The sequence below is a fragment of the Crotalus tigris genome, unplaced genomic scaffold (genome assembly GCF_016545835.1).
Source record: "Crotalus tigris isolate CLP2741 ecotype Arizona unplaced genomic scaffold, ASM1654583v1 scf7180000017614.5298720, whole genome shotgun sequence".
NCBI classification, from domain to species: domain Eukaryota; kingdom Metazoa; phylum Chordata; class Lepidosauria; order Squamata; family Viperidae; genus Crotalus; species Crotalus tigris.
In genome coordinates, this window is record NW_024096513.1 from 2,965,336 (window position 1) to 2,980,486 (window position 15,151).

Below are 15,151 nucleotides of genomic sequence, written 5' to 3' on the forward strand. Positions count from 1 at the left end.
GATTGTAAATTAGGGTCGGACACTGACCCTGGGCTAAAATGTAGTTTTTCACTCTGCCTTTGGAAATAGCAACTTCCTTCTGTCCGTCTTTTATTTCACATTACGCTGCGCCTTTTTCACGGTGGAGCAGTTCTAAAATATATGCTACTATTAAAAAAATCCAACTCCAAAGGAACTGGGCAAAAAACAAGATCAGTCACGTCAAGATATGAGGGGGGGGAAACCGCAACGAGACGGAAAGATAAACCACTTTGCAGCCCCCATCCCAGGATGGGAACCGGGACGGACCCCACCATCTCGAGGGAGGAGGAGGGGGGGATCCGTCTTGGAAGGGCGCACCGGCGCAGGCTGGCAGAGGGGAGACGCCACGCAGCAACAGCGCCCCCTGATGGCGAGGAGCGCACATAGGAAGCCATCGGCTGGCCCAGGGGGGCGGGGCAGGGCCCGGGCCGGAAGTGTAGCGTCACGACGGGCTGTCCCGAGGCCGGAAGCGGAACCGCGGAGGGCTGCGGCGACCCTGGTGGCGGGGTAGAGCGGAGAGAACGGCGGTGGCGGAGGACGAGCCAGCATCATGGCGCCGGGCCGGGCCGGGCCTGACCCGGCGCTGAGGGCACCGGGTGAGGCGACGGCGTCTGCGGGCGGCGCCGGGCCGGGCTGGCTCAGCGCTGCTGCTGCTACGTCCAGGCCTTCGTCTTCGTCGTCGTCAGGCGGGCGAAGGGCTGCGGGGCGGCCGACGAGCCGGCTCTCCGAGCACTTGGGGCCTGGGGCGGGCGGTGGGCGCAGGGTCGGCCGTCTGGGTCTCGGGAGCGGGGCTGGGCTGGGCCGGGCCGGGCCGGGTGACGGCGGCCTGACTCGTCCACGGTTTTCCCTTCGCAGGCAATCCGCCCCGTCTTCCTCCCGTGGCCGTCCCCGAACTCCACTGAGCCATGGGGGAGAACAGCCCGCGGAATGTCATCTACTACGAGGTGGAGGAAGACGACCTGGCTGGAGAGGACAAACTGATGAGGTTCGATGACCAGAATGGCCTGGCCTCGCCTTCCTCCCGGACAATCTACGACAGGACGACCGTCCTCATTGAGCACGACCAGGAGCCGTTGGAGGAGGAGGAGGAGGAGGAGGAAGAAGAAGAAGAGGAAGGGCAAGGCGGGCATCTCCTGCCTTTCTTACACGACGATAGATTTCATTTGATGGCCGATCCTGAAGGCATGTCCCAGGGCTACGTGCAGCACATTATTTCGCCAGATCAGATCCATTTGACCATCCATCCTGGATCCACTCCCATGCCCCGGAACATTGAGGGGGCCACCCTCACTCTGCAGTCAGAGTGCCCTGAAACCAAGCTTAAAGAAGTAAGTCACCCGCTTAAACAGGACCCTCTTTCCGAGAGGCGTCTTGAATAAGTTCTTCACTGGAAGAATTTCAGTTCCTGTTGAAAAGTTGTTGAGTGTTTTCTGGTTTGTCTGAGAATATTATTTTCTTCTGCATTTTGGGGGGCTTAAAATTCACCAAGCCTGCAACTATGTAAGATAAGGTGCCTACATTGCCCAAGCCCATTTTGTTTTTGTTTAATTTCTGTTACGGCCTGTTTCAACTACTGACTCTGGACAGTATCATAAAAACATAAAAATATATACTGTATTTATTCACGAGTAAAACTATTGCCATAGATGTTAATATAGCCAAGAAACGGGACCCTTAACACACTTGGGCCCCAGGCCCAGGCACACAACCAAATCTCCACAATCTTATGGAAGGCCAGCAGAGTCCCGGTCATCCACTCTCTGAAGGAAAGATGTTCCAGAGGACAGGGAGAAACAGAGAAGAGACGTCTCCTGGTTCCTACCAGCCAATATTCCTTGGCTGACAGGACTCGTAACATGCCCAACCTGCCAGACTAAACTGGATGAGTAGAAACTGCTTTTGTCTGCTCTTGGGTAATATATTATGGTGGATGTAGAAAGTCTACACGCCCTTGTTAAAATGCCATGTTTGTGAGATGTAAACAAATCAGACCAAGATTAATTATTTCAGAATTTTTTCCACCTTTAATATAATATTTGAGCTGTATAATTCAGTTGAAAAACTGAAATATTTTAGGGGGGAAATAACAAAGTACAATTACACGATTGCACAGCCTTAAACTAATATTTTAGTAAAGCACCTTTTGATTTATGACAGCATTCGGTCTTTTGGGGTAGGTGTCTGTATCAGTCTTGCCTTCAGGTCACCTCACAATTGGATTCAGGGCTGGGCCATTCCAAAACTTTGATCTTCTGGTGAAATCATTTTTTTGTTGATTTGGAGGTATTCTTTGTGCTGAAAGGTGAAATTCATCTTCAACATTTTAACTAGAGGCCTGAAAATTTTGTGCCCAAATTGACTGGTATTTAGAACTATTCATAATTCCCTCCACTTTGACTAAAGCCCTGGTTCCAACTGAAGAAAAGCAGGCCCAAACCATAATGTTACCATCAACATGCGTCACTGTGGGTATAATGTACTTTTGGTGATGCACAGTGTTTTGTGCCAAACATATTTTTTGAAATTATGGCAAAAAGTCCAACTTGGTCTCATCAAAGATTCATTTGCCCACATGCTTTTGTCAGAAATGCAAAATGTAGCTGGGCTTGGATGTTTGTTTGTTTGTTTTTGAAAGAGAAAAGCTTCTGTCTTGCCATCCTACCTCATAGCCCAGGCATATGAAGAATACAGGAGATTGTTGTCACATGTAGTAAACAATCAGTATTTGCCAGAAATTGCTGCAGCTCCTTAATGTTGCTATAAGTCTCCTGGCACCTTCTTGGATCAGGTTTTTTTTCCCCCATCAATTTTGGAGAGACATCCAGATCTTGGCAATGTCACTAGTGTGTCATATTTTCTCCACTTGTTGATAATTGTCTTCACTATGTTCCATCGTATATCTGATGCCTTGGAAATTTTGTATACAGCTCTCCTAACTGAAACTTTCCAGCACTGAGATCCCTTTGATGCTTTGTAAGCTCTTTGCAGATGATGGCTTTTGCTGTGATGTGAGGATAGGAACCCAGTGTTATTTTTCACTGTATTTTGGAGCTTCCTTGAAATGCTGTCAGTATCTGAGCCATGCCTATCCTTCATATCTACGCAGCAAACCTTTGTGAGTCTCCACCTGTGTATTGTAGTGGATTGCTAACTGAAGGAAAGCCTCTTCTGAGAAATCTGTGTGTAGAGGACATAGACTTTGTCCGTTGTTGATAGAGATTTTCCCCAAGGAAACCTTAACTATATTTAATGAATGTATGTATAGACTTTTTTTTTTATTTCTAAGAAGTCTGGAGTGAGTCTGCTTTTCATTGTGCAACCAGTCGAGATATACTTATAAGGGACAAATGATGATTCATATGGAGAATTATGACACAGCATGTACTTGAATCAGACATGGTAAATCTTTTGGTGATGGTGCCGTGACATGGGCTATTTTTATGATGGATGCTGTTAAGATGTAAGTTGCATTCACTAGAGACATTTAGGATAGGTTCTCAAGGGAAGTGATCTTCTATATATTTCTTAAGGTTGCATAAAATAACCTACAAGAAAAATATTGATATAGAAAGCTGGGGAGCCTACTTTAGCATAGAGCTTGCATTTAGCTGTATTTTGTGTGCCTGCTCTTCTGAATCTACAACTCCTTGCTGTGCCCCCCTAAGCAAAGAATAGGGTCATGGGGCTGCCTAAGACCAAAGGAGGACCTCTTCTTATTCTGTTCAGAGCAAGCAGCTATGTTTGCATAACACGCAAACAGAGTGTTGTGGGTCAACCCTGTGTTTAAATCCAGTGTGGATTTGCTCAATGGCATGGTAGCTACACAGGCTGAAAAAATGTGTCTTTGAGTTCAGGAGATATCATAGAGACTGCAGCCATTCTCTCCGCTGCTTTTGCTGCCTCCTGAACTCAAACAGTAGCTCTGTGACCCGGATTAGGCCAACATTGATTTGAATGATGGTTGTTTGTCTGACAGGTGAAGCGCTACCAGTGCACATTTGAGGGCTGCCCTCGTACCTACAGCACTGCGGGCAACCTGCGCACCCACCAGAAGACCCACCGCGGGGAATACACCTTTGTGTGCAATCAGGAGGGCTGTGGGAAGGCCTTTCTGACATCCTACAGCCTGAAAATCCATGTCCGGGTGCACACCAAGGAGAAGCCCTTTGAGTGTGATGTTCAAGGTTGTGAAAAAGCCTTCAATACACTGTACAGGTAAGAGGATGAATTTTGAAAATCTCGTATTCATCAGGAGAAATGGTTGCTTATGTATGGGGAGAGAGAAATGGGTACTCCTGGTTGTTGGATAATGTCCCCAGTGAAATATATTTTACCCTGTCCTATGCCCACTCCCTAGGTCAGTGGTTCTTAACCTTTTTGAACGAATCGCCCCCTTGAGCCAATGAGGAAGTTGTCATCACCCCCCTCCTCCAACATAACTTCTCAATCACAACATAGGAAATAATTCTTCAATTTATGCAAACACTTAGTTTTGTTTTCTTTAAAATTGTCATCAGGACATATCTATTCAAATAATTTATTTCCAGTCTTTTTCCCATATCTGAACTGTGTGAAAAATTTTGGTGCCACCCATCACTTTATTCCCAAACTTCTTGATACATGTATTTCATTATCATCTTATTTATTCAAGACACTTAAATGTAATGATCACTGAAAACAAAATTCAATTGCAAGAAAGTGAAATGCCCGAAAAGAAAAACAGTAATTATTTAATGATTGAATTATAAGTGAAATTTAAGACGCAAAAAGAAATATAAAAAGGGTAGAGGCTACTGTGCAACGCGCATGAAGATAAGCAATGCGTATTCACATATGTATGGCGTTCTGTACTGAAGCTAGCTGGAAGAACATTTGAAAACACAATTCAATCCACTAATAGCGAGCGATCTGATGTTTTTGTATGACAGATAGACAGCAATTCACTGTATGAAAAAAATCTCAAAAGTGTCCCCAAAACTTCTCGCTCCATCACCCCCATATCGCCCCCTTTTTGTTCCATCACCCCCCTGAAAAACGAAATCGCCCCCTGGGGGGCAATATCGCCCAGGTTAAGAACCACTGCCCTAGATCTCTCACATCAACGCTTGTGGCTCTTGCAGAATTTATTTGCCTGATGTACATCACCCGCACAATGTCTTCCACTAAAATGTGGGCTTTGGTGGGTGTTTTCAGTGTGCAGAACCTTGGCCCAAATCTGTAATCGTGTCAGGTGGGCCTTGCTCTTTCACTGCAGGGCGTGTCTTGGATCAGAAGAGACATTCTCCACCCCCCTTCTTCTTTAGGTTAAAAGCCCATCAGAGGCTTCACACGGGGAAAACATTTAACTGTGAATCAGAAGGTTGCAGCAAGTACTTTACCACCCTCAGCGATCTGCGGAAACACATTCGGACTCACACTGGAGAGAAGCCATTCAGGTAAGTTGTCTGGTTGCTGCATGAATGGCATTGTCTCCTGGGCCCTTTGCCAGGCTTTTAAACAGACGGTGTACCATAATGTCTGCTCCAACCTCTTGGAAGCAGTTTATTCACTGAGGCCTATCTATAATGTATAAATTCCCAAACACATTTCCAGTGTGTACATCTCTGGCCAATGTTCAGTTATCTGGCAGAGTGCACAGCTTCATTTGTTCAGTGCCACTCAACATTAGACTAGTTTGTAGTAGAAAAACAACTAGGTTTAGCACTCTTAATTGCTCAGCTGGAGAAGATCAGCCTGATGCAAAAGTGCCCCTTTCTGTAGAAGCTCAGAGGCACTTCGTGGGGATGTCAAGAAAAATTGCCATCTAAGCCACTTGAGTTCCTGAAGGAAAGGCAGAATTCCTTCACTACTCTGTGTTCTTCTTCTTAAAATACTTAACTGGAATCTGCCTTCCTGCAGCTTATATTTGTTAGTCCATGTCCTATTCTCTGAAAGGATAGAGAATATAAGTATTTGAATTCTCTTGTATCCCACAATCTTCTCTTTTCAAAGCTAAAGCTTCTTTGATGTCTTTGTGGGTTTCATCTACGCCACCCTTTTCTAAGCCTCTTCCAGCATTCTGTATAGGACCTGAGGGGAGAAAAGTGGGTCTTTCTTAATTTTGAAACAGTGTTCCTTTTCACTGTGCTCTCTGTGCTGCGGTGTGATGTCATGCTGGCCACATCACAGAAATATCTTCAGACAATGCTGGCTCTTTGGCTTAAAAAAACAAAGATGAGCGCTACCCCCTAAAGTCAGTCACAACTTGTGGGGTAAAACCCCTGGGGACACCTTTGCCTTTGTATTCCTTTTGGTTTGCCTTTTTGCAGCCGTATCACGTATATTATTTTTACTTAGCTTGGCAACCACTGTCACAAGGGCTCTTATAAAGCCAGCGTGCCTGAAAGGAGTTGAAGCTGGCACACTGCAAGGTTGTGAAAGTGATGCTGTAAGCCTCCCTGCTTTCTCCCGTAGATGTGGCCATGATGGCTGTGGGAAAGCCTTCGCAGTTAGTCATCATCTGAAGACACATGTCAGGACACACACTGGTAAGACCTGGGAGACTTCTGACCCCTGAATCCTTTCATGGCAATTTAAGAAAGTAAACATGTTTGAGTTAACACTGGTGGAGCCTCCTTGTTTTGATAACTTTCATAATTTGCTACATTAGGATTCTGCTTACTAAGAGCCTAGTTCTCATCCTCTGCAGTGAATTTAGAAATAAGCCTGTTGTGAGTATTCAAAATTGTCGATCTGCTGGAATCCAGAGGTTGACGGGTGGATCTCTGATTTCATTGATACGTCTGTTGATTTCTTCCACTGTAGGTGAAAGACCTTTCTTTTGTCCCAGCAATGGGTGTGAAAAGGCCTTTAGCACGCAATATAGCCTCAAAAGTCACATGAAAGGACACGAAAAAGGATCCTCATACACTTTATTCTCCAACAACAACCTCTCCGAGGTGGGTGTTTAGCTCTTTCGTTAAACCTTGGTGTGCTTCATGAGTAACAGCATCAGCAATTAAACTTTTCTAGAAGTCCCACTCCTGCAATCTTTGCAGCTGAAATTTCACAAGGAAACTATGCGTGTCAAGCAATACTCTTGCCTCCAAAACAGGCTGATAATTAGATCTGAACAGTACTGCAATACAATAATATTTATTTCTGATACTAGGATTTTGGTTCATATAAAAACTTAAAGATCAGTATAGGTAGTCCTTGACCTTAGACGGCATTTGGGACTGGATTTCCTGGAAATTCTGGTTACGGTTGTAATTCAAGGCACACAGGGGAATGGACCCGGTTTTACAACATATTTTTTGCAGTGGTCATTAAATAAATCACTGCAGTTATTAAGCAAGTCCACCATTGTTAACCAAATGCTGCAATCGTAAGTGTGAAGTCATTCTTCTGAATGGACTGGCAAAAAACAGCACAGGTCACAACTATGTGACCAGGGGACTCTGCAACTGGTTGCAAAGATGAGCCAATTACCAAGCACCCAAACTGTGGTCAAGTGATCTGGGGGGGGGGGGAGGTGACATTTTGTAACAACCAGGTACTTTGGAGGCTGTAAAGCACCCATTCTGGGCCAGTTGTAATTTTGAACAGTCATTAAGCGATTGGCCGTAAGTCGAGAAATACTTGTACAGTAAAACTTTGAGGACCAGTTGAGGAGGATGGGATTTCTATAAAGCCACTTATTCATTAAATGGCAAATGTGATTTTTTTTTTTTTACCACAACAAACACACTTTTATCTGAGAAGCCAAGTCAGTTTTATTTTTTATCCAATGGTTGTCCTTTTTTCATTCCTTCAAACTGCAATTCTTCCTCCCATCACAAAGCAGTTTTTTCCCCAGCCATTTGCCCACATTGGACTTTTGATTGCTTTCCAACTGTAGCAAAGTTGAAGATTTCTGATTGAGCAGAAGTATCTAAGGCTTTGTAACATACGTTATCTGTTTCTTGTTCAGATTGTCCATCCGCCCAGCCATTACTTCGTCCAAAATGTTTTATTTAACAAAACCATCCTCTGGTTCATAGGATTGGTGACTGATTTTAGCGGGCAAAACTACGCACTTAAGTTGTAGAGCTTTTGAATGCTTTTTCCCCAAAGAATGAGTGGGGACTTTGTCAGCAGGCTCCATGTTTCCAAGGGACATCTTCAGCACCTACTCTTGATACCACTTTCTGACTTCTGGCAAAGTTATTGACGATTCAGTCCTGAAGAATCCATTATATAAGCCATCCTTCCTCTGAATTACAGTATATACAGTAGGTGGCAAAGGGTTGAATTAGGTCTTTTAGCACGCTTTGCTAACACAATTTGCTAAATATGACTTGTGTTACTCTGTGCGATCTATTAGTATAAATACCCAAGTCTTTGTTGATATTTCTGCCTGTTTATAATTTCATCACTGCTTTGTTGAGAGCTCTTGTCTGCACCATTCTCATGTTTTCTTGCTCCAGTTGCAGCTGTGTTATTGGTAGCTTTATATTGTAAATTTTTCTTTAGCATACCCTTTGCTTTACAAATATCAAATGCAGTGTCTTTATACAATTCTCCAGTGCTCATCCCGACTCTGACTTTTCAACCAATCCTACTTTTTGGCTGGAATGTGTGATGCTCAAAATTCTTCTTCTTTTTTGACTGCCTTTGGAGCCACTGCAGTTTAAACAGTACTTATAAAATATTTGCAAATAATGCCAGTTTCAAATACCAATCATGGAAGACTCATCGATTTCTACCAACACACGAGACAAAGCAGGTGGACAGTGGATGCCACAGTTGCAGATGTGCAGAAGCAGTGGTTCCCCAATCTGCTTTATCAAACAAATTCTGAGCCTCTTGTTCTGCCCAATCTGCAGTTGTGAGCTACGCATACTCTTATTGGAAGGCTCTTCCTTAGGCAACTTCTCTTCACACCACCCCCCAAGGTCTTTCCCTCATACCACTAGAGGAGCACATAAGTTCAAATAACTATTTTAACTTCTTCCATTGTTCTGAGCTGCTCAGTCATTGAGAGTTGGGTGATGTACAAGTTTAATAAATAATTGTTTTATTTGTGTATAATCTGGAATTCCTGCTGCTGGTAAAAAATAAGGGAGTCCAATCCCTCCTACTTTGACTTGCCAATCTTCTCTCTCTCTCTCTCTCCGTGGCTCCTCTTTTGATTTGGCCGTCTCTAAAGTTGCCGGCTCCTTCCTTGGAGTTGGGTGAGTCACTGCAGCACCCAGGGGCAGTTCCTCACCCGTGCTCTCTTCTGCTCCAAACTCTCTCACTGAGCAATCCCTTGTGTTTTACAAAAGCCAGAAGAATCTTGGGTCAGCGTTGATCACTGCGCATTCTGAAGTGAAGGTCTGATGCTGTTGAAAAGTGTGACATTCGAGATGGAACCACGCTTATGGCTGTGATTTGGGGCTTAGGGGATTTTGGCCTTCCGGGCTGTGTTGGGTGTGATTGACCAGAACGAGGCAGGTGGCCCTCAGTTCCCCTGCTCTGTTCTGAATGCTCCCTCGCTTAATTTGGGCTCCCTCTCCTCTTCTGCAGGATACACACCACTCATTCTGCCTGAGCGACTTAAGCCTTATGTCCACAGATTCAGAACTGCGGGATAATTCAGATCCAGTAAGCATCTCTTGCCTTTGGTTATAATAGCCCAAGTAGAGGGTGTTGTGTATATAAGTAGCCTCTGGCCATCTCTCTGGAGGAGGGCCTGTGCTCGCCAATCAATGATACATGTTTATCATGCTGCAGAAAGCAAGCTGGCTTATTGGATTTCTCCAGCAGAGTACTGCAAACAGCCTGCTCTATGTTGTCTTTCCTGGGTCTAGAGTTAGTGCTTGCCCTGAGCTTGGGCACCAGATCACTGAACTGGGATGCCTTAACGACGGTTTCCTTTCTGTAGGCACATGGACCAGACCTGAGTACAATCTCACCAGCAAGCATCTTCGAGTCCATGTTCCAGAGCCCGGAGCTTCCTCCAAATCAGGAAGATTCTCAGCACACAGGTACGTGTTCCCTTGGCCATGCCCCATGAGCAGTGATCCTCAGATCGGAGCAGACTGTCCGTGGCTCAAGAACAGCTGAGCTGGCAGCCCCTCAGAGCCCGGTTCAGTAAAGAGAAACGGCACCTGAGAATAAAAGAAAAGGCCCCACGTGCTGGGTCTCCTGTGCATCTAATGCTCTGATGAAGGAAAGCGTTCTCTGGGAACAGGGAGGACTCTCTGGGCTGGACTACCTGGAGGGAAAACGTTGCTCCAGGCCAACTGATGTGGGTCATATCCATGCCTTCCTTACCAGAGCAGTGTAGCACAGTAGTGTGTGATCTCGGAAGGAAGCAGGGCAAAATTTAAGAGAGGGGCAACTTTTCCCCTGCAGCTGTGTGAGCGTCCAACTTATTTATTTATTTATTTATTTATTTATTTATTTATTTATTTATGAGACTTATATACCGCTTTAAGTGCAAGCACTCTCTAAGCGGTGTACACCAGCAAGCAATGTATATATATATTTACATTGCCCCCAACAATCTGGGTCCTCATTTTACCTACCCCGGAAGGATGGAAGGCCGAGTCAACCGTGAGCCGGTGAGATTTGAACCGCTGACCTGCTGAACACAATCAGCTAAAGTGGCCTGCAGTACTGCACTCTAACTGCTGCGCCACTGCGGATTTCCTGGGCTCTTGTCAGGAAGCGCCCGCTAGGGCAGGCTTCAGGCTACAGATGGATTTGATGCTCCCTGTGCTTGTTTGACAGATGCCTTGATGGGAGATTTTGATACCAAGCCAGTTCTAGCAGCCCAGCCAGCACCAGGAGAGACTGTGCCCTTATCTCTGCCGCTTGTTCTCCAGCTTGGCATCTCTGAGCCTTCCCCCCAAGCACTGCCTCCTGCCTCTGCGGGTGCCCAGCCAGCAGCGTACAGCACCCCTGCCGTTCTCCTGCAGCCTCCAGAAGTGCCTCCTTTGAACAGCACGCTTTTGGCAGCCAATCCCCAGGGCTTCCTGCACCACCTGCAGCGCTCTGCGCAGCCCGTGGGGGCTGGGCTTCCTGGGGTCTCGGAGGTCCCCTCTGGGCCAGCAGCGGGTGCCCCTGAGGTCCTGCCCGGCAGAGTTCAGACTGCGCCCGTGGGAGGAAAGCCTGCACCGCCCAGCAATCCCAGGGTTACCATCGCCCCCTCCCAAAACCCAGCCATTTTTCAGTCCGGCATCATCATGGGAGAACAAAACCTCCAGTGGATTTTAAATGGCGCCACCGGGACGCTGCAGAGCCAAGAGCAAATGGTAAGTCCCAGAGGCGTGAGGGGGTGGTGTTATCAGAGCTGTGCAAGATTGCAAAATCGGGTCCCGAGTATTCTGCAAGGGTCTCTTTACTACTGTGGGGAGCTGCAACCTCTGGTCTTCACAGGCTTGACACCCCCCCCCCCCACTTTTCTTTCCAAGCCACAGGCTCCTGTTGTAGAGAAGGTCTTCTTCACAACTGCTCTCCCTGTAGCTGGCAGTGCAGGTAAGTCCCATTGACAAAACTCCACATTCTTTGACACCCCCCCCCCAAAAGAGCTGCTGCTAAGAGTGGCAGGGAGGATGGGGGAGGGGAGGGGAGCCTGATCACTGGTCTTCAGCCATGTGATTTGGGGCTATCTGCATCTCCTTCCCAAGGGAAATCCATTGACTGATGGGCGTCCTCCTTACTAATGCAAAACGGGGGGAGGGGCTCCACCATACACTCTGAGGGGGGGGGCGTAAGGGGCTTCCCTAGGGAGGGCAGCAAAGTTGTGGGTTGCAACAGAGGACATTTACTTCCACGAGCATGAGATTGATGCTGGATAACGCCGTTTCTGCCTCGAGAAGAGCTGCTGAGCCCGAGCCATGGCCTGAGATATCTGACCTCAGCAGTAGCTGCCGGCTTGCAAAGCTACCTAGACCAGTGGTTCTCCACCTGTGGGTCGGGACCCCATTTGGGGTCGAATGACCATTTCACGGGGGTCGCCAAACAACGCAGTCTGCCATTTTTTCCCCCTTTTCCTTAGCTGTGCTACTCCCTTTTATTCTATTGGCTTTTGAAAGCCAATAGAATAGACTCTCTTGAATAGAGTCTAATTCTATTGGCTTTCAAAAGCCAATAGGAAGTGTCCAGGCTGTCTCTGCCCTGCTGAGCCCGCCAAAAGTCCCATTCTGCAAATGGTGCTGCACCAGTTGAGTAGTCCTCGACTTACAACCGGTTGGGGGTCGCGGCATTAAAAAGGTTGAGAACCCCTGACCTAGAGGGAGGCGATGTTGCTAGCCAGCGGCCGCGATGGACACAAAAATGGCCCTCCTGGAAGAGGCTTTTCTCTGAGCCTTGCCTCGCGGCCCTTCTCAAGAGAAGCAGCGGGGGCCTCTCCGCGGAGTGACGCCTTGCTTTCTCTCCAGGGAGTCCCGTGCAGCAGATTGGCCTGAGCGTGCCTGTGATCATCATCAAGCAGGAAGAGGTGTGCCAGTGCCAGTGCGCCTGCCGAGACACGAGCAAGGATTAAGCTGGCAGCAAAGACTCTCCCTCCCTCGTCTCCAAGACCTCGGGGAACCCCCCGGCCCCGGAGCCACAGGGCTTGCCCAGGACGGTGCCCAGTACATCCGCTGCTGCTGCCGCCGCCGCTGCTGCTGGCTGTTCGTCCGCGTTGCCTCCTGCTGGCCAGCAGACTACCCTCCTGGGACACCTGCCCGGCCCCCCAAAGCAGTCCCTAAGTGCCATGGAGGCCTCCCGCTTTCTTTCCCTCCAGAGCCTGGAGACGGCCTCTCCTCTCGTTCCCCTTGAGCCACTCTCGCAAGGGGAGGAGGGACTTGCCTTGGGCAGCAGCTTTCCTTAGCGAAGCCCTGGAGAGCAACAGCTGAGATGGAGGAGGGCCAGCTGCCCCGGAGAGTGTGACGGGATCCCCTTTTCCCCAAGAGGAGACGCAGCCCCGCCGGCTCTGCTCAATGTGAGCCTAGGAATCGGTCACTTGGGCAGGCGGGCTGCGCCTGGCTTTCAAGGAGGGTGGAGTGGAGTACTTCTAGGCTTCTAGGGGCTGGTTCGGGGTAGGTGCCCTGTAAGTAGGGAGGGGAAAGAAGTCAACGTTGGTGTGATAACGGAGACAGTCGGGGGGGGGGGACCTCTCCCTAGCAGCAGAAGGAAAGAGGAGTGGGGATGCCCTCGCGGCTTCGTCTTGTTTGCTAGCTATAGAAAGCAAGCAGCGGGCGTCACGATCAGACTTTGCACATGAGCACAAGGGCTGCTGGCTCTTTCATCTTACCTTTCTGCCCTTCTTGGCAACCAAGTGCACTGCCTGGGTGTTTACATGAATTCAGGGGCTAAAAGGATTTGCACTGTTCAGCTTTATCAGAATGACTCTCTCGGCACAGAGCAGCTCTTGCCTAGAAAACGTTTCTCTCCGATTGGCTGGCTTTAGGGGGCTCAGAGAGGCGCTCGGGGGTCTCGCTGTCGGTCCAGTGGAGACCGGGGAGCAATCCAGCTTGGTCTGGCAAAGCAGACTCCCCTTCCTTCAGCGGACAATTGGGGTGCAGTGAGACAGCTGACCTGCCCCACAGGGGAAGGGGGCCTTTTCTCTCTTAACTTAACTCAGGGTAAAATCCCAGCATAGAATGCCTGGAAGGTTTTGGGAAGACTCCTTTCTAAAGTTTTGTACAACGTTTTTATTTTGTCACATCCACTGTGCTTGGATTTTTCTAGTAATCCTCTTGTTCCTAGGACAAGCGATCGTTGCTTAGGATGCCTGTCCAAGAGCTTTTTCTCAAGCTGAGAGGCAGGCAGGATGGCCAAAAAGCAAAGGTGGAGGAAGTGGAGGTGACTGCAAGGCCCCTTGCAGGTTCCCAGCGCTGCTGCAGGAGAGGGACTGGGTAGCTGGTTGCTGTTCCTCTGTGAGTATCTGCAGTCCATGGGCATTTCTCATGCTCCGCTTCCTCCTAAGTTAAACACAGACAAGAACCTCCTGAATCTTCCCATGTGCCTGTGAGGCTTGTGTAGTTAAGGTGCTTCTTGTTGACTTTGCAGAACTACTCTACTCTCAGTTGGGGTGGGGTTTAGACTAGCGCAGTGTTTCTCAACCTTGACAATTTTAAGGCACGTGGACTTCAATTCCCAGAATTCCACAGCCAGCATTGCTGGCTGTGGAATTCTGGGAGTTGAAGTCCACGTGCCTTAAAATTGTCAAGGTTGAGAAACACTGGAACTAGCGTGTCCCTGCATGGATCTTGATCACATGTTAAAAGAGTGTTCCCTTTGCTTGTTGCTGCCTATTGGAAAGGTTGCCCCCTCCTGTGACTTTGGGAGCCAGCTCATTCTGTGGCTTTGCTTACGGGCCTAGAGTTGAGTAACTTAATTGTACCAAGACTCCAGGGAGTAAAGAGTCCCCGGGGATTTCATCTCAGCTGTGTATTGAGGGGTGGGAGCAAGTCGTTAGAGCAGGGAAAGTGGGCAGCTTCTGAGATACGGACTTCATCTCTCAGACTTCTCAGCACTGATTACACAAGCTGGGGAATTCTGAAATTGTAGTTCACAAACATGGAAATGACTGTGTTTTAGAAAAACTGGCTCTGGAGTCTAGTACACACTGGCAGTTGCTTCTGCTATTTTAACTTTAGGGAAGGAATATAGTTCACTGGGGCTGATCTACTTACACTTACTCGCTGGCCTCTAAAATGCACTTTAGTTCTCTTTCAGCTGATGGCTGCAATGTCATTTGTAAATAAGTGTTCACAGTCCTTGGGTATTTTCCTCCTTTTTGTTCCGAGTAAAAAAAAGTATGTGGTGTGCACAAAAAAAAAAAAAAAAGTACTTAACTTCAGTGCAATACATTTAGCTAGAAGTGTCCACATGCACTCTGTGAGTGTGGTTATATGTGTGTATTTGTGTGTGCGTGTGCACAAGTGTGTTTATGTGGGATTGAGGGAAGGGGTGCAAAACCATCACTATGCCCTTTTCTGAGTTATGCATCTTTAAGCAAATGTCCAGTCTATGCAAAACCTCCATTAGCAGCCTGAATAGACTTGGTCAAATCAGAATCTTTCCAGTTTTGGTCACTACTCGGAGACCTTCCCAGCTCTGTCCTGCTCCTCACAAGGGGGGGAAGAAACCGGCTGCTCTTCATTGGTTGTGAAGCTGTTCTGAAGACCGTGTT

The 15,151-nt window shown here is 47.6% G+C and overlaps 1 protein-coding gene across 1 annotated transcript; it reads left to right on the forward strand.

Annotated features, from left to right (window-relative positions):
- Nucleotides 1-472: 472 nt before the first annotated feature.
- On the forward strand, nt 473-14,079 carry MTF1 (metal regulatory transcription factor 1). The gene is made up of 11 exons (XM_039329224.1): nt 473-617; nt 877-1,349; nt 3,998-4,236; nt 5,325-5,456; nt 6,475-6,548; nt 6,826-6,959; nt 9,550-9,627; nt 9,908-10,010; nt 10,759-11,282; nt 11,442-11,505; nt 12,411-14,079. Exons 2-11 carry the CDS (start codon nt 927-929, stop codon nt 12,512-12,514), a joined length of 1,875 nt encoding a protein of 624 aa, XP_039185158.1. The 5' UTR covers nt 473-617; nt 877-926; the 3' UTR covers nt 12,515-14,079.
- The last annotated feature ends 1,072 nt before the right edge of the window (nt 14,080-15,151 follow it).